The following is a 23,734-nucleotide window of genomic DNA, read 5'->3' as shown; positions in this document are numbered from 1 at the left end:
TCTTATCATGTACTAGAAAGCTAGTATAGAAGTGTCTTCACATTAGTTAGCAGAAAGATAAATGGATACAATCAAGAAGATTGAGGTTTTTTTTTTTTTTCTTGAAAATGGTGGGTTGCATTTTAAAATTATACCAAGGGAATTCAAGGTGATAATAGAATACATGATTTGACTAGGATTTGACACTGTACTCTCCAGAGGTTCTGTTATTCTGAGAGCAGCCCAAATGTCCTTTCCTGAGAAAACTAGTTTAGAACTTCTCTTTTAATGGGGGAATTATTAACTGACAGTACCGGAGACTCAAAAAAGCTGAGCTATTCTAGTCTAGGTCTATCTGGGTATTAATTGCATAGTCCATTTATGAGTTGAGTCATTACTGGACTTGAAGGATGAGTTCCTAAACTCTTCTCTGAGATACTTTTCTGTTTAAATCTTAATTGCTTGTGAAGGATATTTGTGTATTTTCATCTACATTCCACCTGAGTTGTGTTTTGTTAATTATGACTGTTTTTAAGATGTATATTGACCAGTTCTCTGATTATCCAGAAGCATGTTTCAGCCTGTTTGTAATCTGGAATATTTTTAGAGGGCATGTTTTACCCAGAAGACTGAGTGGAATATAGTATATTATTTAAACAACCAGAAGTTTCTTAGGGAACTGGAGATACCTTCCCCATGGTACATTAGTTAATTTTATGTTAAAACTTCTTTGCCCAGTGGTTGGAACTAGTTTTGGAACGAACAGTCATGTCTGGCAAGGAAAATAAATAACCTTGCCTGGAGTTTGCCATTTTAAGTCAGTCATTCACTGGTTTGCTTTCTCCCTGATTTTTCAGGGAAATAGATCTTTGGGGAGCGAGTAGGAGGAAAGACTCCACCTTTCCCACACTATTCTCCCCACCATTATTTCTATTTATTTTATTATATCAGGAATGATGAGTATTAATTCCTGAAATACTCTTTCAACCTCACATTGACTTAGATGAAATAACACCTATTACATGTTTCTTTTTTTAAAATGTTGACACTTCCATTTTATATGATGGCTGACTAGGAACCCTGAGACTGACTCTCTCAATTTTTTATTAAAACTCATGAAAACATGAAGATGACAGTCAGAGGAGCACCAAAACCTTGGTTTGACAGTCACCCTATTGCCACAATCTAAGATAACCTCAAACTGCAACGCTGATCGAACTGGACTGAGAAATGCAGTTAGTCACTGACCAATGATAAACGGTTAGAAATAAAGACACCATGCAGGTTTCTAAAAGCAGGTGTGGAGATTGATTCCTTTGCCTTTCCATAATGTCTGCCCCCAAGGCTTTGAAATTCTGGTACTTTACCAACAAGAAAAATGGACAAATGTTTTTCTACAAGGAAGGTGCTACTTTTTATAGCTAGATAGGTAGCTGTTCTTTACTTTTCATCCTCTTTGCCTAAGATCTCTATTAAAAAACCTCTACTTAATTGACCAGCTGGATCAACCGATACTCTACATTTCTTTTCTGTGCCCATGGCACCCTGACCTTGTTGCTAATAGACTACTAGCTAGCAGGCTGGCACACTTCTTTCTCTCCAGTATTTCAGTTGAGTTGTGTGATTACCACCAATCAATTACTTATTCCCAAATCAGTTTTTCTTGTTATTTTTCTCTGATAATTTGATTTTTATTAAACTGATGAATTAAGCAAAAAGATTTTGTTTTAATATAAAGTTGAGTGCTTTGAATCACTGATAAATACTGACGAGATGACTACAAAAGATTTGGGAAGAAATTGTAAAGATGTAGAAGCAATCTGCACTCAGATTGCTTTATACTTTTAAGTGTTTAAGTTCTTGTTCTACTTTAGAAAAACTAAGCTAGAAACCACAGATAATTTATCATATGTATGGTTATGCAGAAAATATGACAGAGAATGCCAATTAGTGGTCCCATAATCAAAGCAGAAGCTTTGCTCTTACATCAGTAGACTGGGACATAATATACATTTGTATGTTTTATGGTAAAGTATATATATATATATATATATATATATATATATATATAGGCATCTTAAAGATGCCTAGACATATATAGGCATCTTAAAGATGTCCTACTTTAATTTTTACTTTCAAGTCAGCTTTAACTCTTTCAGTTAATGGATCTATTGCCAACCTTAATCACGTTGATGGCTTTCACTGTGTCTCTATTTTACAACCAATTTGGAGACTGAATTTGCCAGAAATAAAATAGGCAGGAGCAAATGGGGAACTGATGACAGAGCATTGATCTAGGGCAGTATCCACTCAAGGAAATCGCTGCTGGTGGTGGCATGGGCCAGAAGAGTAGCTGATATTGTCTGTTGAAGAAAGAAGTGCTCCATTTGTTCAGAACAGCAGAGCTGGTGTAGAAGACCGAATGCTACAAACAGTAGCCCCCTTGGATAGTAGCCTTTTGGGAACTTGCAGTCAGGCTGCATCTATGCATGTGAACCTATTTTTCACTCATTCTTTTCTCCATTACTGCATCTTCTTTACATCCTTCAGACATTATTAACAAACTGATTATTTCCTTTATTTCTGGTTGTGCATCTCCCTTGCTAAAGTATTAGCTCTTGTTCTTTCAAATCCTGTGGCAAATACCTGGTACATTGTAGGTGCTCAACAAATATTTGTCAAATAACTAATTCTAAATAAGAGATGAACTTCAAGCAATACCACAATAAAGACCAAGAGGTACCTTTCTCATACACAGGGGCTGGATGGATGTCTATTTCTTTTTTTTTTTTTTTTTAACATCTTTATTGGAGTATAATTGCTTTACAATGGTGTGTTAGTTTCTGCTTTATAACAAAGTGAATCAGCTATACATATACATATATCCCCATATCTCCTCCCTCTTGTGTTGGATATCTATTTCTGTGAGGATAAGTAAATGGAAAGTTATCATAGGAAACACGTGAAAAAGCTCTGCAAAATGATGAAAATTAGGGTAACATGAAGACTGAGAAGAACAACTTATCTCTTAATTTATTACAGAGACCAGAAAATATATTTTTTTAAAAACTCTTTTGAATTCTCAAAAAGTTAAAGAGTCACAATGTGGAATTTGTCTCTTTAGTGTTTTCAGGGTATGGTATCTTAAACCATTCTTTTCATCAATTTTACATAAACTTGAAAAGTGCAACTTCTTCCCAGGCCCTTATAATTAGTCTGCCGTGATTTTTGTTCCTAGGTACAAAATTATTTTAGGTTTATTGGATTTAGATTTCATTTGTAGAAGTGGTTGAACAGACTGCATTTTTTTTCTTTGTTTGTTTGCGGTACGCGGACCTCTCACTGTTGTGGCCTCTCCCGTTGTGGAGCACAGGCTCCGGACGCGCAGGCTCAGCAGCCATGGCTCACGGGCCCAGCCGCTCCGCGGCATGTGGGATCTTCCTGGACCGGGGCACGAACCCGCGTCCCCTGCATCGGCAGGAGGACTCTCAACCAGTGCGCCACCAGGGAAGCCCCAGACTGCATTTTAAATGATTGTTTTAATGTTTATTTGTTTAAAAACAATGGCAAAGTAGTTACATGTTCAGTGAACACCTGCTAAATTTCCTGGTTAGTCTATGTTTTAATTGCCTTTTTATTGTTTATACTTTAAATCAAACTTTCTTAACTAGCTGTGTGGTTCTAATTTATTGTTGTCAGATTATTATACAGTGAATTAAGTTTACACAGGGTGTTTAAGTTGTGTGGTTTGTCTAATGAAATTAAAGTGACTTTTGCACATTGCTTACAACATCTTACAATTACTCCATCAAGGACCACAATCAAGAAAGTGCAGAAGATGGGGAACAGTAATACGTGCCTCTATATGTAGGATTATGATGTTATTTTGATACCTTACAATATGAAGGCAGAGTTAGCATGGGGACTACCACCTACGATCTAGGAAGGACTATAATAATTTCCAATTGAGGTATTTGGAAATAAGTAACTTTGTAGAATCTAAGGAAAGTGCAGAGTTTGAGTGATTCTGTTCTGTGTTATTGCTTGTAGCACCCAAGTTTTTTCCCCCATTAGTTGGAGTTATGTCATGCACTGTGAAAGTGTTAAAGTAAATTAAATATCTGGCGTATGAATGATTTCTTGAGTGATTTGTATTGGGTTGGGGAGAATTGACGAGTATGTGAGAGCGATTCCTTATTTTTTCTAGTTTTGTGCACACTTAGTTCTCTGTCCTCTCTCTTCTCTTCCTCTCAGTGTCCATCATGTCTTCTGAAATTGCTAACACAAAACTCATTAACTCAGGGCAGTTCAGAGCACAGACTGAAGTGATGCGGCATATGAAGTCTTCCATTCTTCTGAACCAGATTTTTTTTCCTTCTGAATGCAGATTAATAAACCGTGCACTACAAGAGGAACAAGGAAAAGGATTTTAGTGAAGGTATCCTGATCCTGAAAAAGTCAGGGAGGGCTTCAAGCCCATCTTGGACTTCAGAACACTTCACAACTTTGTGGTAAAAGAAACATTTTAAATAGAGCCTTTGGACTTATTTATTTCATCCTTATTTGGAGAGTAGCTTTATTTTTTTTAGGCAAGAAAATTAACTGTGAAATTGGGGTACTTTTCAAACTAAAACATACTTGGGTTTTAGATTTTGATATTTTGTAGGTACTTAATGTATACTCAAAGTACTATAGGTGTTTGGATGGCTTGTGTGTTTTTCTTCGAAACGTGTTCTTTATCTCTTGTGACATGGTGTTTGCCTTCACTGTGAGTGATGTTTTTTCTAGTGTTTTGTATCTTCTTCAGTCGGTTCACTGGATTGTAGGGTATCTTTCCCAGAACTGATATTGTGTAAAAGTGTTTTGAAAAGAGAGAGTGGTTTGTGTTTTTTTCATATTTTTACCTCTTACATGATGGCTCACTAGCATAAAGAGATGTTGCAGCAGTAAAAAGTTGTTTTCTCTTCACCTGAAAGCCTCACACAAGATAGGTTTTCAGTTGTCAAAGTGAATACAAACGTATTTGCCATTTTTGTCTTTCACAACAAAATAACCTTATTTTACTGTATTAACTTTTAAGATCTTTTTATGTGTAAAAATCAGCCTGTTTATGTACTATGTATTCCTCCAAAGTTATGGCGTTACAGTCATTGGAGAAATGAAATTTTCTTCTAGTAGATGAAAATTACATTTTGATTGAACATCATTCCTTATGCAGTCACCCATAAATATAATGTCTTTTGCTGTCTTTTCAGAAAATGGTTACAGATGTGATTTCTGAATTGACAAGAAAATAGAACATCGTAATGTTTTAGGTAAAACAGATGGTGTTTTTGTTTTAGGCAAAACTCTCTCAGAGTGAAAGCATCTTAATTGGTGACAAGACTCTTGGGGTCAGCCAAATTATGTACAGTTTTTGTGTCTGTTTCTTTTTATTGCTTTAGTATCAAAAATTTTAGAATAGTTGGAAAAGAATATTCATCCTTTTCATTGAGTTGCTATTTTCTCTTGTGCACTGGGAATAATTGCAAGGTTTTTCAACCTTATTTTGTTTAAAAAAGTTATAAAATTACATGTTAATTCTAATTTGGTTGTGGTTTTATTTATGCTTTTAGAAATGCTTTTCTCAATGTAGGAAAGCCTGAAATATAGTTCTACTTTTGAGGGTTAAGATTTTAATTTATAGTATTGAGTTGCATTTGCAGCTATAAATTCAAACATTTATGATACTCTTTTGCTTCTATACCATTGAGCTTTGGGCAGATCTTACTGTCAGATACCTGGAAAGAGCACAGTGTTGTGAAGGGAGCCTTGGACTGAGAGTCAGAGGGCTCATTCTGGTCCCACCTCTGTCACTAACCAGCCTTCTTTTTTTGAAACGTTAGTTGCATTTGCAATATGTCTTGGGAGAGAGGGGCTAAAGTAGATAATCCCCAGGGTTACATCCAACTGACATTTAGTTTTTTTGTCTGTTACAACACAAATCATTTATAAAGCATTCGTTTGGATGAACACTGGGAAAGGAAGTTTGGGAGTAGAAAACTCAACTCTGGAAAATAACCAAGTTTGTTCAGTAACTGGGACATAGGATAAGGAAACTATTTTCCAAAATATCACCAGTATTGCAAAATGAAGACCTGTAATTTAACAATTCCTCTCCCACTGCCTCTTACATAAAGTAAGAACGACTGAAAGAACAGCTTGTGTTGTTATTAGAGCAGCTTTGATAAGTAGCTCAGTTTCATCACCTCAGAGAAAACCCCTTACCCCAGTCCTGCCATTACAGCTGGTTGGGGGCTTTCAGAGTGAGGGCTCTTTGCTAGGGTGGAGGTGGAGCCCTCTGATGAAGCAGAGTTCAGAGAGACTTGGGGAAATGGAACTCTGGTGGGACTCTGTGCTTCTAGCATATACACCCCGAGTCCCTTACCCACTGGAGAAGAGCAGGGCCACCTACCCCATCTCCAAGATGCCTTAAAGCCTGACTGCTTGAATTTGAATCCTGGCTCTACCATTTAAATGGCTGTGAATCATGAGCTGGATACCAAGCCAGTCTACACATCTATAAAATGGGCATGATGTTAGAACTTGATAAGTTGTTTGTGAAGCTGAAAGGAGTTAATTCAAGTACAGCACATGCTGTATGCTAGGCACTGTTCTAAAGGCTCATTAGTGCTAGCTGTTTGGTATTACTGTTATTGTTGTTGTTGTTACTATTGCCATCTGGAAAACTCTGCCACTTACCAAGTCAAATTTACTTTGAGTTAAAAGTAGCAAAAAATATCCCTTTAATAATATAAAATTTTATTTTTGATTTACTGCTTTGCCTATTAGTATTATAAACATAATTCTCTACACAAAGTAATGTCTTCTAACATAGAGCTTTTTAGAATATTTTCTTAATAATTGCATACTTTTCATCTAAACTAAGAACTCTTCTCAGTAATATTTAATGGAGTTCTTGGATTTTGTAAGGTATTTTCAGAAATCAAAACCTTAGTTGACAACAGCAGTTTTAGGTACTACTATCATCTTACTGTTTCATAAAGGGCATCTACACACTAGATTTGATCACCCTGCAGTACACTTGTTTACTTTCCTTTTGAATCTTGCCCTTGGGTGAATGACTTTCATGGGATGATAGATTTATAATAGTTTTGTCCATGAATTTTAATTTATTTCTCCTAAATGTAGAAAAAAATGTTGAAATAAACTTTCATGTGTTAGGAAATTCAGATAACATTTATGTACTACTATATTCAAGTGCAATCCTAATTTTGATTGCTGAAATGAAATTGTGTTCTGTTCTTCAGTGTTGAATTTTTCTTCTTCTTAAATGAGGCCAAATAATACATGTTACAAAATCAATTAGAAGCTTCCATAAAATGTCATGTTTTATTTTTCCTCTTGCAAATATAAAGTCCCGTATCTGGTCATGGAAGATAAGTGAGATTGTTATTGTATAGTTTCTAGAGAGGTTTTTATGGGAAAACAGCTAAATGTTTGCCTATTTAAGAAGGCCTGTTTTATAGGAATAGAAACGTTTTTAAACTGGGAGGCCTTGGAACTTACATGAAAAATCTTGTGCGTATGTGCATTTCTTCAGTGAATGGTGTCTGTATAAGGCATTCAAGGATTAGAAGATAAGCAGAATTTTAAAAGGTTAAAAATAACCACCTTGGTCAGTGTAAGGGACTGTCAATCATTTGCTTTTTATGAAGTGCAGGTCTGGGGGTTTTCTCCTCTGCTTTTTCCTTATTGTTATCTGTGGGCACTTGCACAGGGACAGTGTGAATTTGGGCACGTCAGACCTTGTAGCCAGCGGATGAGAAAGTATGAGGAAGTCCTCCATGAGAGAGCAGGTCATCTAGCAGAGGGCTAGACACACTTACTTCAGTCTTTGCTTGGGCCCAGTTCCAAGGACCCCAAGCTCTTCTCATTGCCCTTCGCCCACCCCCACCCCGCCCCCTTTTCCAGCATTCAAGAGTTTCTTTTCTGTGTATGGTGGTCTTTGTGATGTGAAACCGGAAGTTGGCCCTCATTTTCAAGAGGAATAGTATAACCTGATGTATCAGTTTCCTAGTGCTGCTGTACCAAATAACCACAAACTTAGTCTTTCAAAAAAAACACAAATTTATTATCTACAGTTTTGGAGGTCAGAAGTCCAAAATCAATTTCACTGGGCTGACAAAGTATTGGCAGGGCTTGTTCCTCCTGGAGGCTCTGAGGGAAGAATCGGATCCTTTGCCTGTTTCATCGTCTAATGGTCACCTGCATTGCTTGGCCTGTGGCCCCTTCCACACACATTCCAGCCTCTTGCTTCTGTTGTCATGTGGCCACCTTCTCTATTAGACTTCTCAGTCTCTCTCTTATAAGGACCTTGTGATTATATTGGGCCAACTTGGATAATCCAGGAAATCTCCCTATCCCAAGACCCTTAATTTAATCACATCTGCAAAGTCTCTTTTGCTATGTAAGGTAACATATTCATAGGTTCTGGGGATTAGGATGTGGACATCCTGGGGTGGGGAGGGGGGCGGAATTATTCTGCCTACCATACCTGGAAACCAGTGTATTTCCAGTGGATAAGTGGGATAATTAATTTAAGAACATCAGGATAAATCTATGTAGATATCCCTCAGGTACTTCAAGTTCGAGAGGTCTGATACTGGATTTATCACCTTTATCTTGATATGTCTTCCACCCATCCTTAGGGGTTCAATCTTGGTTAGTGGCGCTACCATATCTATGCCACCCTAACTGCAAAACAGGAATTACAGACTTTTCCTTGTGGCTTATGCATCCTTCTCCAAGGAATCCAAAAATTCCTATTAGTAAGAATTCCTACCTGTTTCTCAGACTTGTTCCTCTTTTTGCATTTCTACCCGCTCCTGTAACTTAGGTTTTCACCTTTTCTACCTTGGCTGTTGTAGCTATTTACTTGGTCTTCCTCCTTTGAGTCTTGACTCCTTAAATCCTTCCTCTACCTGGCAACTAGAAGTACCTATTAAAAATGAATCTGACCACGTTAAACCTTCAAGTCACTCCCCATACCCCATATAATAAGGTTTTTAGCAATTTGTAATGACTTAAAGACACCTCACTCCTCACTGTGATTTGAGATTTATCTCTCTTTCTAGCTCCATATATTGGCATTTTAGACATGCGTTTTACTATGTAGATTCTAGTGATATTGAATGACCTGTATGTCCTGAAAATAATGTCCTTTTTTTCTTTATATATCTGTGCCTTTATTCTTATGGTCACTCTACCTAGAGTGTATTTCCCTACTTTAACTTGGCTATCTCTCCCTGACCTTTTAAAAAGTTACATGTTTTTGTAGTTGTATTTTTCTGATTATTTAAAAAATATGTACTTTTTGTAGAATAGTGTTTTATATCTAGATGTCTAAAAAGTAGCTGCAGGATGTTCGCTAAAAATGCCAGAATCTAGAGGAAGTATCTCTGTTAACAGTTTAACTTCTCTTCTGCTTAATCTACTCTGTTGTTAAACATATCTACTGAGTCCTTAATTTCAAATATTTATCCTTCTAGAATTTCATTCAGTTAATTTTTGACGTATTCAGTTTCTGTGGTGGAATTCTTTATCTTTTCATCTACTGTATTCATGTTTTCCTCTTTCCTTGGACATAGTAATTATCATTTTAAAGGCTTATCAGTTAACGCCAATATCCAGATGTGTGGTTCTAATTCTTCTGTCTTTTTGTTGTTTAATCATGTGGCTCTGTCTTTGCAGATGTCTCAGCTTTTTATATTAAGTGCTAGACATTGTGTAGGAAAATTTTATAGGCTCTAGAAACTATCTTCTAGAGAGTGTTCACTCTTACTCCAGTCAAGGGTTGTGCTAAATTGAGGCTAATTCTCTCAATGTCTTCTTCATCTAGCTCATTAAGTTTTCAACTAATAGCCTGGTATATTCTGTAGGTCCTATTCCCTGGTGGGTTCTAAAACCTCATGATATGTCTCTGCTCTACTTTTTAGAAGCTTTCTGTTTAGATTTTAAGCCTCCTTTTCTGTGCAGCTCCCAGTGTTTGGCACATGGACTGATGAGAAAGCCAACTGTGCACTTGAAGCTTTCTACATCCTCACCAAGTGTCTTTTAGCCTCTTTGCCAATCACAGTGAAACTTCTCTAGGCTTTGTTCTGGGTTTTGCAGGGAACTCAGCCTTTCCCGTGCTGAGAATTGGCACAGCCCAGGGTGAAAATGGCTAGAGAAGGCAGCTCTCTTCTCTGCAGTTTTTTCTCCTCAGCAGTTCTCTGTTGCCTTCAAGCAGATGATTACTGTATTTTATCTGGTTTTTCTAGTTGGCCCATAGAAGTGAGAGCTCTCGTCAACTACTTCATCTCTCCTGGAAGTGGAAGCATTGTTTATTTTTCAACTTCAGTTTCGTGAAAGAAAAATGGTCATTTTTTCCACTTGAGTGTTTATATTTCTATTGATTTGTAGGAGCACTTTACAAATATCCCAAATTTGATCTCCTTTTATTTTTTTATTCTTTAATCTTATTTTTTAATATAGAAAATGTTCTAAGCTTTTTGTTATCAAATCTGCCAGTCTTTTGCTTTGCTGTATTTTTCTGTTACGGTTAAAAAGAGAATTTGTACCACAAATTTTATATTTATTTTTCTTACTGATTTTGTATCATTTTTTCTGTTTTTAAATTTTTTAATTCATTTACAATCAGTGTTGGCATATTGTTTTAATGCATTTGTTTAACCATTTATCTTGCCCATCTATTACTGTAGATGTATCATAGGATTGTTTTGCTCCCTTTCTCCCAATAAAAGGATTTCAGTGGGATTTTGGTTGGCAGTGCATAAGATTCATGAATTAATTTTAGGAGAGTTGTATATTTTGCAGTATTTTAGTTTTCTCACCTAGAAAAGTATGTCTCTTCATTCATTCACTTTTATGTCCCTCAGTAAAGTTCTGTCAACTTCTGTATATACATTTTGCTCATTTTGTATTAATTAATTTTCTGTTTTGAATGCTCTCCTGATTAATTCTTAATCATCCTGACTGCCATCTTTTTGTGTGTATCACAAGGCACACTGTACATAGTTTTGTATTATTACCTACCCTATTATATTGAACTCAACAATTTCTCTTTCTCCCCTTCTAGACTATAGATATTCAGAACAGGGACTATGTAGTCACATTCATAAGGTTATAACTACACATACCATGAGGAGTCCTTCTCTCTGTCCTTTTTTTTTTTTTTCTTGCCTTTTAATTTAGCCACATGCCATATGGTTACTTTGTACGTGTGTAGGTTCTGTGCATCTCTTTATTTATCTCCACCCCCCGCCATATTATCTGAACTCTTGTTTTAAGGTATCTGTGTTATAACATGTGTGGTTTTGTTAATTTCTTTCCTTTAGATTTATATATGCCTTACATAAGAGAGCATATAAGGCAGCTCAGTGACCTGAGTTAATTAAAACATTCATTCCGCCATTCATGTGATTCATGTAACAGGATATCTGGTCAGGACACCAAGAGGGTCTTATAAGGGAAAGGAGAGATTTAATTGCTGTTGAGATTCTACTTTGTGCCAGGTCTGAGCTCTGAGCTCTGTGATTTTCCAAACATTTTATCATTTAACCCTAATTGCAATCTTGTCTCCTGATTTTGTAAATAAAGATATTAAGGCTTGAAGAAATGAAATCACGTGTCCAAAGCCTCTCAAATTCTAAGTGCTGTAGTGGGTTTTTGAACTTGAATGTATCTGACTCCAGAGCTAAGGACTCACAGAACTAATCATGATTTTTAAAGATCTAATGTATCTCAGAAAGGCTCCCTTTGTTTTTATAGCTTAATTTTTTTTTCCTGGTGGCTAATATGGTAAGCATTATGTTTTAAACCTAGAAAACTAGGTAGACTATATGAAAAGTTCGTATCTAGAAAGTGCAATTTTTGTAAACATATAAAACTATATATTTTCGTACTCAGAATACTGTACAAAGGTTACTACTCTTCTTTAGATGACGCTCCACTAATGAGGCTACTTAGAGAAGATGAATATATTGTTTGAATTTTTTAATATGCTATCATTGATTAAGAATTGGACAGAGTGAGCTCTACTCTTTGCTTTGTTCTTAACTTTCTCTGTGATCTTGGATCTGTCATTTCCCCCATCTTTGCAAAGGGGTTAATTGCATAGCTTGTCGATGCTATTTTTTAAGGAATTAAAATAATCAAAATGAAAATGATAAAGCTCCACACTAGTAGGTATTATTCACAAATGATAAATTCTCCTACTGGGATTTTTGTGTGTTACTCATTCATCAACTATTTATTGAATGTTATTCCATGCCAGGTACTACACTAGGCACATGAAGTTACAATTACTTTTCATATAACCTGGTGTTCGCTTAATTGGTTTTAAACTGCACTTACAGGGGACTTGCAAATATTTTTCATTTCTGTCTTCTTTGCACAGCCATAAATGTATGTAGTATTTTTTAATGGTTTTTTGAATAATGTTTTTGCTTTCCTCATGCAGTGAGGTCGTAAGATAAACTCTTTAGTATATGTTACAAGATATTTTCTATGCCAGCGTTCCAGTTTATAAATTTTCTTTCACAGATAAAATGTACTGAAATGTAAATAGCTCTTTGTTCATCCTGAGCTTCCTGAAGATAGAAGGTCTGTGGGGATCTTTGGCATCAGTGAAGACAAAGTTCTTCTCAAGTGAATTAGGAACTAAGGGAATCTCCACAGGAAACCGCAGTTGTCAAAATGGTTGTTATAAGCTTGGCCTGTGAATAAAGTGGTTAGGATGGTTAAGAAGATGGTAATAGGGGTAGGACTGAGTTCTAAGTCTGTTGTGGCACTTGTAGCTGCTTGCGCCTCTGCAACATACCTAACCTCCCTGAACCTCAGCTCTCCTATCTGTCCAGTGAAGGATGAAAGGCTGTGCCTCATAGATTATAGGCCTGAGGACTGAACCCCGGCATACAGGAAGCACTCTGTAAGTGGTTAACTCCAGCTTCACTCTCACCAAGAGGCATCTTACTTTCATTCTGCCCTATGTCCAGTCCAAGAAGGAAGTCCACGTAGTCCTAGTCTTTTGTTCATAGTAGGCACTGATTAGATTTGCCTCAGAGAGAGGACCTGGAATGCCACAGTTGTCTTTCTTAACATGACATAAATCATTTCTACAAAAGGAGTGAGGAAATTCTAAATATACTCCTCCTCATTAGAATCTTCAAGGACAGAACCTCGTTTACAGTGGAATTATAGTTCTTCCTAAAATGACTCCCAGTTTGACATGAGCGTACAGATGTCTTTTCATTTCTCTCCATTCCTTTTTCCCTCAGCCACAGTAGATCATAGTTTGCCCTCTCATTTGATTGGCAGGTATCTTCATGAGGTGAAGGTTGTTCATTGTATATAGAAAATTGAGATAATTGCCTGTAGGCAAGTTGCAGGGGCTTCATGTCATAATGCGAGCTAGGAGGCTGGATGTGACTTGGTGACAGATGATAGATAAGAAACTAATGCAAATATAGGGGAAATTGAGAAAAAATATTTCTGAGCTTCCTATATAGTTACTTCCAAGATAAAATAGAAATTAACTAGCCCCGTTTTTCAGCGATATTTTACTCTTTTCATCTGTTAGTGTGGATGAAATAATATTAATTTTTAATAAATAAGTATGATATTATGATATGAAACCTCCTGGTTCCGTTCACAATTGATTGACTTAAAAGGATTCGTGTTTGGAGATATTGGCAGTGTAACAAATGTTTGACTACTAAACATGATAATGACAGTGAAAATTTAGTTAATTTGTGATGCTGTACTTATTTCCCAAGGAAATATAATTCATGTATGATAATGCTTTCAATGTACTCTACTTGAAATGTACGTAGAGGTTTGTGTATCAGATAAATGTGTGCTGTGATGCACTTGAACATGCTGTGAATCTCTAATTATGTTAAAAAATTATTTTCTTAGTGCAGCTTTATACTCATTATATACTCTACGCATTTAGTTTTTGAATAGATTCCTGGCATGATAATTACATAATCATTCAGTACAGTAGAAACATCATTATGGTCAAATACTAATTAGCTATGAAAATGAAACAAAACAGAACCTAGTTCACAGCTTATTATAAAAAGCTATTTAATATTGTACAAAACGAAATGTATGGTTGAAATTATTATTTGCTTTAAATTTGAGTCATTTTCTTCCTCGCTGGGAAGAATCAGTGTTTTGGATGCTTGCTACCTAATTTATTGCTTGGACACATTATATTTTATTATCAGAGCCTTTATAGCCAGCTCTGGGTAGTAGAGCATCAGAGAACTTGAAGTGGGAATTCTGGGTTCTGTACCTAGGTCTGCCTCATGACTTCTGCAGAATTAAGGGACTGGCCTAAGTCTTCAGACTACATGTTCTAGAGTTCTTCACATACTGGCTCTAAGCCTCTGGGCACATGGGGTTCAGTAGTAAGTCACTCATTTCTGGGATGCTGGTTTGAACATCTTTCGTGCTGGACATGAGTGATCCTCAACTGCTTTTATTCTCCAGTGTACCTGAGGAATATAATATAGTGTAGTTGATAACAATGAACCCTGGCATTTGTGATTCTCCAGGTGTGTTTGTGATAGGAGAACAATTAGGCAAAACGTGAGCTCTGGTGGAGGGCAGTGGGAGGGTGCAAATAGGTTGATTCCTTCAGGTAAGTCTGTTAAGCACACCTCTCAAGGGGACAGTATTCTCACTCGCCTTGAGAATTGCTTCTGTGGATAAAAATGGGGTTTTGCCTAGCACTTTGAGGCTTCAGTGCCCTTTGTAGATATGTTTTTGCCTGCATGCTTCAGCTGCTCTTTTCTCGTATACATGTGGAATCTCAATGAACGTAAATGGTGTAAGTTAGATCTTGTGATACTGATGTATATACTACAAGCCTAATAGGAGCCAGAGACGTTCTTATTGTCATATATTGTTACCTTTGGTATCTCACAGTACTGTCTCAATCAAAAGTGCTTCAGCTGATAAACAACTTATAAGTCAAACATTTTATAGGTTTTACGCTACATCCTCTTTCTTTTCCTTCGTGCTTTTCTGTTATCCTTCACTTTAGTTTTGGCCACTGTATTAATTTTATTTCCTGACAAACCATTTGCAATGCAGTTGAAATATACAGGACACACATAAGATAAAAGAGCGCTGCTAGGCTTTCTAATGCACTAAATAAACAATGCTAGCTTGTTTGGACCAAGTCTGATATCACTATGGGTAAGAGGGAGAAGTGGTTGACTGACTATTCATTTCTGTGTTCCTGAAGTTACAAAATTATGTAGGAAAGCAAAATATTTCAGGTCATGAAAATATTCACTATTGAATCAGTTATATTATTAGTCAAATATCCTCTTTGATACTGCTTATTTTATTTGAAGATAATATGATGCAAATTGTTTATAAAGTAAAATCATAAATGTTACAAAGAGTGCATAATTCATGAAGTCTGTGACATGATGATCTAGAACGTTTTAACTCACAGGCAAAGCCATGAAGCAGTGAGGATCCAGCAGAGTTATGCTACTGAGAAAACCAAGGATGTTAGGGGAGTCAACTGACAATTATTTAAATACCAAAGAATTGAGAGAGAACTTTTAGAAAAATGATTAAGTCCTTGAATATTTTTTATAAATATAGTTATGTTTAAAACCATCCTATAAAAATGAAATGTTATGTGAAGGATGTCATAATGTACTAATATAAAATATTGTTGGAAAAATTTTGCCAAAAACCCTACTTCATTCTAAGAATTATACTTAGTTGCAAATATTGCCTAAACTTATTTTAATAGTCGTTATTTCCCTTTTCTAGCCAAGTTCCAATCAATTATTTTACCACTATTTGTTATAAAATTTCATCCTGTTTTAAGTAGATTCACTTCAAATGACCTTTCCTCTAGAACCAACTCTCTTGGATAATAAGGGCCCCTGTATATAAAATATATATGTGAATTATGTGATTCTGCATGTATAGCCGTACATTTCACTGTGTTTTAGTGATCTAAAATGAATGAGCTAAATGAATTTTAATTGAAATTAGTTGTGACTAAAATGCAAACAGACAATTTATGTATTTTCTTGTTCAGTGAGTTAGGCAGGGATCAGGATATTAGTGGTATAGGGCTGGTTATTTTAGAAAGACCAATAAAACCATATGTATATAAGTCATTTTCTGGGACATAGAAATAACTTAATTATAGTTGTATTAATGTCTTTCATTTGTATAACATTTATTCTTAGAAAGTCTGAGTCATTATTACATTACTCTTTGTACTGTGTGGTATTTGTTGTGATGAAATTGCCTGTTCTCCAAAAGTTTTACCAGACTCTTTCTTATAATTCTTCTCCTTGTGTTGGCTTTATGACTGTCTGTGACCTGAAATCTCACAAATAATGTGGAAAAGTTCAAATACCTTGAGACCCCAATAGTAAAGCGACTGTTTTTGCAGGTATCTTGTGGTCTACAATCCTTCAGAACAAGACCGAAACTCAGTAGTCTCAGTCTGTGTGAGCTCCCCGACAGCGCAAGTATCCTCTCCTTCAGGAAAGCCCGTGGAAATTCAAATGAGTGCAGTGTGGGATACAGCAAATACTGTTTCACAGACAGCCTATGAGGTATGTGCTCTCTATAGAACTTAGAGAGGCAACATGAAAAAAGCCTAGCCAGTCTATAGTTTATATGTGTATTAATATATATCCCTGAGAGCTGTCAAGTTGGTGTATGTAAAGTGGTTAAAGTTGTAAATGCCAGAGGATTTAACTGGTGAGTTAAATGACACTAAAGGAAAATAGATCCTGTGTTTTCCAAAATATTAATATCTTTGTTAGTATGTGTGTTGTATGTTATTTTTAGAATGTTATTAGTATGTATATTGTATATCTTTGTATATCTATTGTAACTTGTTCCTGAAGTCATGAAGTAATCATTTCTCATAAAAGTTTGGATTTTTTGTTTAACTTAATTTAATGACAGTTATAAATATTGAAATGGAGATAAATACCATCCTTCTAAATAACTTGGGATACTTTCAACTTTTCACTGCAAAGGTGACATTAATATACCGTGAAAGAAAGACTTCCTAAAATAAGTAAGATGCTTCATTTCTGAGATAATTATGGAAAAAATCTGGATTCAAATAATAGACATTTTGGGGAGAAAATGTCTTAAAATAAGCAATATTAAACTGAACCCCCATATCACTGGAAAGATCTAAATTTTATAGTTTGGAGTACAATTTAAATTGTACTCCAAACCCTAAAGACACAGACATAAGCTAGGAACTCTAAAAGAAAATTAAAAGCCATTGCTGGCTGCTCTTATAAATTCATAATCCTTTAGATAGAAAGGAAAGTATACACCAATTTTGGTCAGATTTTACAGGAAACACCCCATTTAGAGAATGGAACAGTAGCTCCTGGAAGGCAGGAGTCATGTCTCATGGTGGGTGCATCCTCCATGCCTTGTTCAGTGTCTGCTGGACCCCAGGCATTTGATGGCTGGTGTTGACTGAACTAATGTGCTTAATATTTATATTGTTACACTTACCATTTTTATTTTTAATGTACTGAAATATTATAGTATTATTAAAATATTCCTAATAATTAGGAAAAATCATTGTTCACAATAAACCCTTACCTTCATGGAGAATTTCCCTGTCTGAGCATCCATTATGAGCACCATAGGACAATTGAGGATGGTCACATAATTTCATATATTGGATGAAAGCAGTAATGTCTTTGATAGTCTTACCCACTTGAAGTTATTAGTTTCCCTGGATAAACAGAGATGTGGATACTCTACCCATAAGTTATCAAAATATATTTATGGAATATTACTATATTCTCTTTTTTAAATATGGTAGTTTCTCCTTTTTACTAGAAGTATATATGGTTTCCTTTCAGTAGATACATTTCTCTTTAATAAATTCTCTCCTTTATCTTGTAAAGATCTCTTTTCTAGCACAGATGCCACCATTGGGACTGAAAGTATATAAGATTTTGGAAACAGCAAGTTCAAATCCACATTTAGCTGAATATGCCCTATATAATGGTCATATAGCAAATAAAGGAATTTTCAACATGAATAATATAAAAAGTGCTCAAGAAGATATAACTCTAGAGAACTCCTTTATTAAGCTGCGGTTTGGTCACTCTGGGCTTATGGAGGTATGTTCTGAATAGTTTATAGAAGTCTTGTCACTTTTATTATAATATATGCAGATTACTTCTGCAAAGTGGGAAAAGTGGACACAGATTCTCTGGGAGAAAGGATAGATGAGCTATGTGTACCTTCTCCTTGTGGTCCACAGTGACCACTTGCTCTTATAAGTGTGGTCTGTGGGGGGTGCTCTCAGTGAACTGTTTGTTATTTGTCCACAAGATAAGTATGGAAGCTGTGGCTGTTTAGAAATGTTTATGGAAACTTTAAAGTAATTTGGCTGAGTAAAAGTATGCCTATTGAATCTAATAATAAAAAATTTGAGTGTATATTTGGCATATCACTTTAATTTTTCTAGTAATTCACTTTCATTGTACTTTACAAAAATATTGTTCCATGCATATTGGAAATAAAAATAAATCCACTCCTTTACTACAGAAAGTTTGAGAAGTACTGGTCTAATCTCTTAATTTGTGTATCTCTTTCTTCCTTGGTGAAATGTGTTCTTTTTGTTCCTATGGCAAAGATTTTAAATCCTAAGGGTAAGTATAAAATTTTGAGTGTTTATCTAAGAATTGTGAATATTAGAGGATGAATGTTATCATTTTTGAATCTATTGCCAGGTAATTTTTTTTTTGAAATTGATATATACGTGTAACTATATAAAACTTGTTAATGTCTTAATTGTGAGTTACCTTAATTTTTTTTTTTTTTATCCTTAGGAAATGATAAATAAAGGAGATGGTAAAAGTCATGAAGTAAAAGTGCAGTTTTCATGGTATGGAACCACGAGTAAAAAGGACAAAAGTGGTGCCTACCTCTTCTTACCAGATGGGGAAGCCAAGGTAAGTGTTGGTGAGCTGAGCAGTGAATAAGCACTTATTGAAAGAATAATGAGGAGCAAAATAAATGCATCTCAATATTTTGTTATCTATTAGGAATAAATGAGTTGGCTCCATTATATATATCATTATTGACACTTAGCAGTTTCTAGTTGAATGTTAGATAAACAAATAATTTCTCAGAGTTGAAATTCAGTTAGGATGCTACAGTGGACAAATGCTTTCTATGGAAAGAAGCTAGATTTGATTTAAGATTAGGGTGCTGCTGTGTTGTTGTGTACATATGTGGCATAACATATATATAGACACAAAATTCCTAGCCATATGAGAAAAATATATTGACCACTGAGCCATTTTTCTCCTTAAATTTTAGCACTTTAAAAAACAAACAAAAAAGTGTTTTCCTACCCTTGACTGTAAAGGTAGTATATGCAAATCTTAGCACATTTAATGCAGAAAACTAAGAAAACAATAAAATCTGCCAACTTCCACAAGACCATGAAAACCCCTGCCAACATTTTGATATATTTTTACTGTCTTTTATTCCCTGCATATCTTTTTTCCCCCATTTTTAAGTTTTTGCCTTCCTACATGAACATATTTTATTTTTCATTGTGACAATGCTCACAATCTGATATGTTCTTTGAAAACACAGTTTTAATATACACTTTTGTGTTTTAAAACTTTTAGCTATAAGATGAATCAGGTCTGAGGGTCTGATGTATAATATGGTAACTAGTTGATAGCACTGTATTATTGAAATTTGCTAAGAGGGTAGAACTTAAGTGTTCTCACACAAAAAAAGTGTGTGTGTGTGTATATATGTGGGAAAAAAAAGAATTTCCTATTGTTGCATATGTACATTTTCTCCCAATACTTTACTACTGTAACATTGTGATAAGCTTTCTCTGTAGCATTCTTTTTGTACAGTGCTAATTATTTCCAGAGGATAACTTTCCAGAAGAGTCATTTCGTGTCAGTGGATGAAGCCTTTTAAGGCTTTTGACATGTACATACTACTTATCTTCCCTCTAGAAAGATGGCATACATATTCACTCCCACCAGTGTTTTTTTGAGAGTAGCTCTCTATTATGCTATTCTAAACTCTGATAATTAGCCATATTAAATGCTTTACCTATAATAATGAGTGAAAAATATTTTACTGTTAAGATTTTTCTGATTATTAGTGAGGTTGAACTTTTTTATGTCTTTATCTTTCATATTTCTTTTATGAGTTTCCCATTTAAGTTCTTTGACCATTTTTCTTTCGATATGACTTGTGGATCTGTAAGTATTCTTTATATATGGTAAAATTAATCCTTTTTCCTATTTATTGCAATCCTATATCCTATTTATGCTCTCACTGTGTCATTTAGTTTGTTAATTCTTTTATTTTTCTGTTATGTAGTAGTTTTTAATTTTTGTGTAGTCAATTTTGTATTTTTTTCTTTAGAGTTTCTTCCTTTGCTTTTACACTTACACAGGCTTTCTCCACTTTAAGATAAATTAAATATTCTCCGTATTTTGTTGCCTAGGGTCCTGTCTCCTGAAAAAGTTACTTTTGTTCTAGAAAAGCTTGCTAACCAAAATCAAATATAGATTTTAAGAGATTGTGTAGGCCACACTCAGGATTCTAGTTATTTGTCATTGTTTCTGTTTTTTTAAATCATTGAGGAATTAAAGGTAAGCTACAGCTCATAGTAGGCATTTCAGGATAGGCAGTGGATCCTAAGTATAAGCTACATCAGTGTTTTCTCACTTAACAGCTTTTGTCATTAGACAGGCATTTTGTTTTGACTGACATTTTCTTTTAAAAAAAAAAGTAGCTATGCTATAGAATATGCATGGACAATTATAATTACTAATTTATTTTAAATGATTTTATCTTTAAATAGCTCTAATATTAGATAGAAGGATAAAGAGAATCATCATATGTTTACAAAGAAGAAATAAAAGAACATCAGGGAAAGAGACAGCTGAGTTTATCAGAAAAAGGCCCGGACATCACCGTCCTAGGTTTCATTCTCCTCCATTACTTTCTAGCTATATGGTAATTAGGTACAAGAACTTTGTTAACTATAAAGCATTATGTTAATTTCAGAATATTTTTCTCTAGCCAAAGAGGTAAATTTGGAAGAGAATTACACAGTTCTGAAAATCTTGTGCTACATTGCAAGCCTAGCTTTTTATGCTATTGTTGAGGTTTCTAAGGTGTGTAATACTTAAGAAAATAAACTTCTTCATAAATCCTTTAAATTTTGTTTCTGTGTCATATAAGCTATGTGTTTTATTCCCATAGTGTCTTTAATCTAGATTCTAAATAATGAAAACTAAACCAGTGGTTGCCATAGTTTTTCCGAGTTTGGAAGTTGGCTTTATATTCAGCTAGTTCTTGTGAGTAAAAGGGCAGTGTTAGAGTAGTAAACCTGACTGTGATTAAACTATGTTTCTGATTCCTGCTTCCTGTTTGCTTAAGATGACTCCCTGTGGTCATCCTAGCCACCTTCCCAACCCCTGAACATTAGGGAGCCATGGTTATAATAAATGTTTGCCTGAGAAAATGTCACTGCTATAGAACGAGTGCTCATTCTAATAAATAACATATGGACAATATAGAAAGATTTTAATTAGAAATTTTTATATCTGGGAGAAATGTTTGTAGATCATCTAGGCCAATCAGGTTGTAAAATTTTTATTTTCTATTTTCAGCAGTTTTTGTCTAATGCAAAACCTTATATTCGATTTTTGTAGCACGCACATATTCTGATACCTCGTAAGGTTTGTTTTTCACTTAAAATTACAAATATCAGGTGATATACATTTGCCAGTTTGGAAACTATAATAAACATTCCTTGGAAAAACTAAAAGCCAAAATACTTTTCTTAAAAATGTGATTTCCTCCTCAGCCTTATGTTTACACAACACCACCCTTTGTCATAGTGCAACATGGAAGGTTTTTTTCGGACGTGACTTGCTTTTTTGAACATGTTACCCACAGAGTTCGACTGTACAACATACATGGTAAGAAAAGAGAAACGCAGATGTGAAACAAATGTATACTGATTCTTGAATTCTTGCTTTTCTTTTGTTGGCTTTAATAAATTAGCAGTTAGTTTTCAGAGATGACAATCATCTGTCTAACCTTGACATCAGACTTATCATATGATTTAAAATGTATTTACCCTTTGATAATTAAAAATGGTAAAACATTTAACGCCTTATATATACTTGTTCTTTTCTTCTGTATATCTTCTCTTTCCTATTGCAGTATTTGTCTTAAGTCATGTGCTCATTTCTCCGATCTAAAAACAGTATAGTGATTTTATTTTATAAAATGGAAATTATATTAAATGTGGCTTTCAATTAATGGATCACTGACTACCTCTGTCAGACACACACACACACACACACACACACACACACACACACACACACACACACACATGGCCTGCCTTAAATATAGAATGTATTGTCATAGTGTACTACTAGAATTTAACTTTCCTCTGCTTGTTCTGCTTGTTTATGACTCTTTAGCTTGTAGAGCATAAAATCAGGCAGTTTTTATTGCTTTTAGGACAGTATTGAAGCAGCTTCTTTGTTAATCAAGTGATAAGATATAGGCCTTTGATCTCATTAGAAACTGAACTGTGGACTGTGGCACTGGTCCTTCCATAGGATTTGGGTGGAGCTGTGGTTCCCAAACAATCTCAGAATTGTACAGTTTTGTTGGTTGATTTTGAACTCGCTGTTTTTAGAATGGAGTACTCTTCCAACCACAAGTTTAATCCTGATAACCAGGCCATTTACCATTATATCAACTCTCTTAGAAAAGACCTCATAAAAATGCCACTTTAAATGTTTTGTTGCTGTTAGCTAAGATGAAAAATTAGAAAAGGATATTCTTTTATATCCTAATATTTATAAATATTAAAAATATTCTTTTAATTTTTTTTTAATATTTAATATTTTTTAAAAATATTCTTTCCCAGAATCTTTAGGCAGGTAGACAGTAAAGCATTTCAAAACCAGTGATAAAATGAATGGGCAGGCACTGTTTACTTTTTAGGTATTGTGGGGAAGCAAAGGCTGCTATGTTCAGGGAATTTCTTGGACAACTAAGTTCAGTTTTCAAGTTTCAGTGTCTAAATTTGATTTTGTTTTTAGTTAACTTTCTTAAACTTCAAATCTCAACGATGTTTGCCTTTTGGTAGAATTTCAGGTGTGGACAGACTTTCTCATGTGACTTCTTAGGTGGTAATGTGATATGTTTTCAGGATTACCCGTGATTTGTATGTTGAATTAAGAAGTAAAAGGTCTTCTAGAAGATGGTAAAGTCATATTAGACACTAACTATGTGTCTTTTGCAATTATCTGAAATCACTTTGCTACCTACAAGAAAGTTTGTAGTTTTGAAATAATCTTTTATTTAGTTTCCCAAAACCTTTTAGGTCAGGAACACTATTTTTGGCTCTCTCTTTGTACTCTTGCATAAGCCATTGTTTACTGTTTCTGAGAGCCCTAAAACTCCATCTTCACCTATGTTTCACCAAAGGTTTCATTTTATGGGTAGAAAATAGCATGATCACACAGGAGATGTGCTTATCTACTTTTTAAGTTTGCTAAAACTATTGTGTTTTTTTTTTTTTTTTTTTTTTTTTTTTTTTTGGGGTCGCGGGGCTCTCCCCTTTTTTGCCCCCCCCTTT

At 34.9% G+C, this 23,734-nt stretch overlaps 1 protein-coding gene across 1 annotated transcript in view; it reads left to right on the top strand.

The window, feature by feature from the left end:
* MAN2A1 (mannosidase alpha class 2A member 1) overlaps positions 1–23,734 on the top strand; it is a 161,666-nt gene that overhangs the window by 98,677 nt on the left and 39,255 nt on the right. Inside the window, exons 13-16 of the mRNA XM_024743371.1 lie at positions 16,481–16,646; positions 17,979–18,197; positions 18,912–19,034; positions 21,938–22,052. Coding sequence (XP_024599139.1) covers positions 16,481–16,646; positions 17,979–18,197; positions 18,912–19,034; positions 21,938–22,052 — 623 coding nt within the window. The remainder of the gene's footprint in view (positions 1–16,480; positions 16,647–17,978; positions 18,198–18,911; positions 19,035–21,937; positions 22,053–23,734) is intronic.

Source organism: Neophocaena asiaeorientalis, unplaced genomic scaffold (genome assembly GCF_003031525.2).
Source record: "Neophocaena asiaeorientalis asiaeorientalis breed wild unplaced genomic scaffold, Neophocaena_asiaeorientalis_V1.1 scaffold26, whole genome shotgun sequence".
Taxonomy (NCBI): Eukaryota; Metazoa; Chordata; class Mammalia; order Artiodactyla; family Phocoenidae; genus Neophocaena; species Neophocaena asiaeorientalis.
The sequence above is the reverse complement of the archived record's forward strand: the minus strand, read 5'-3'. Positions and strand labels throughout refer to the sequence as shown.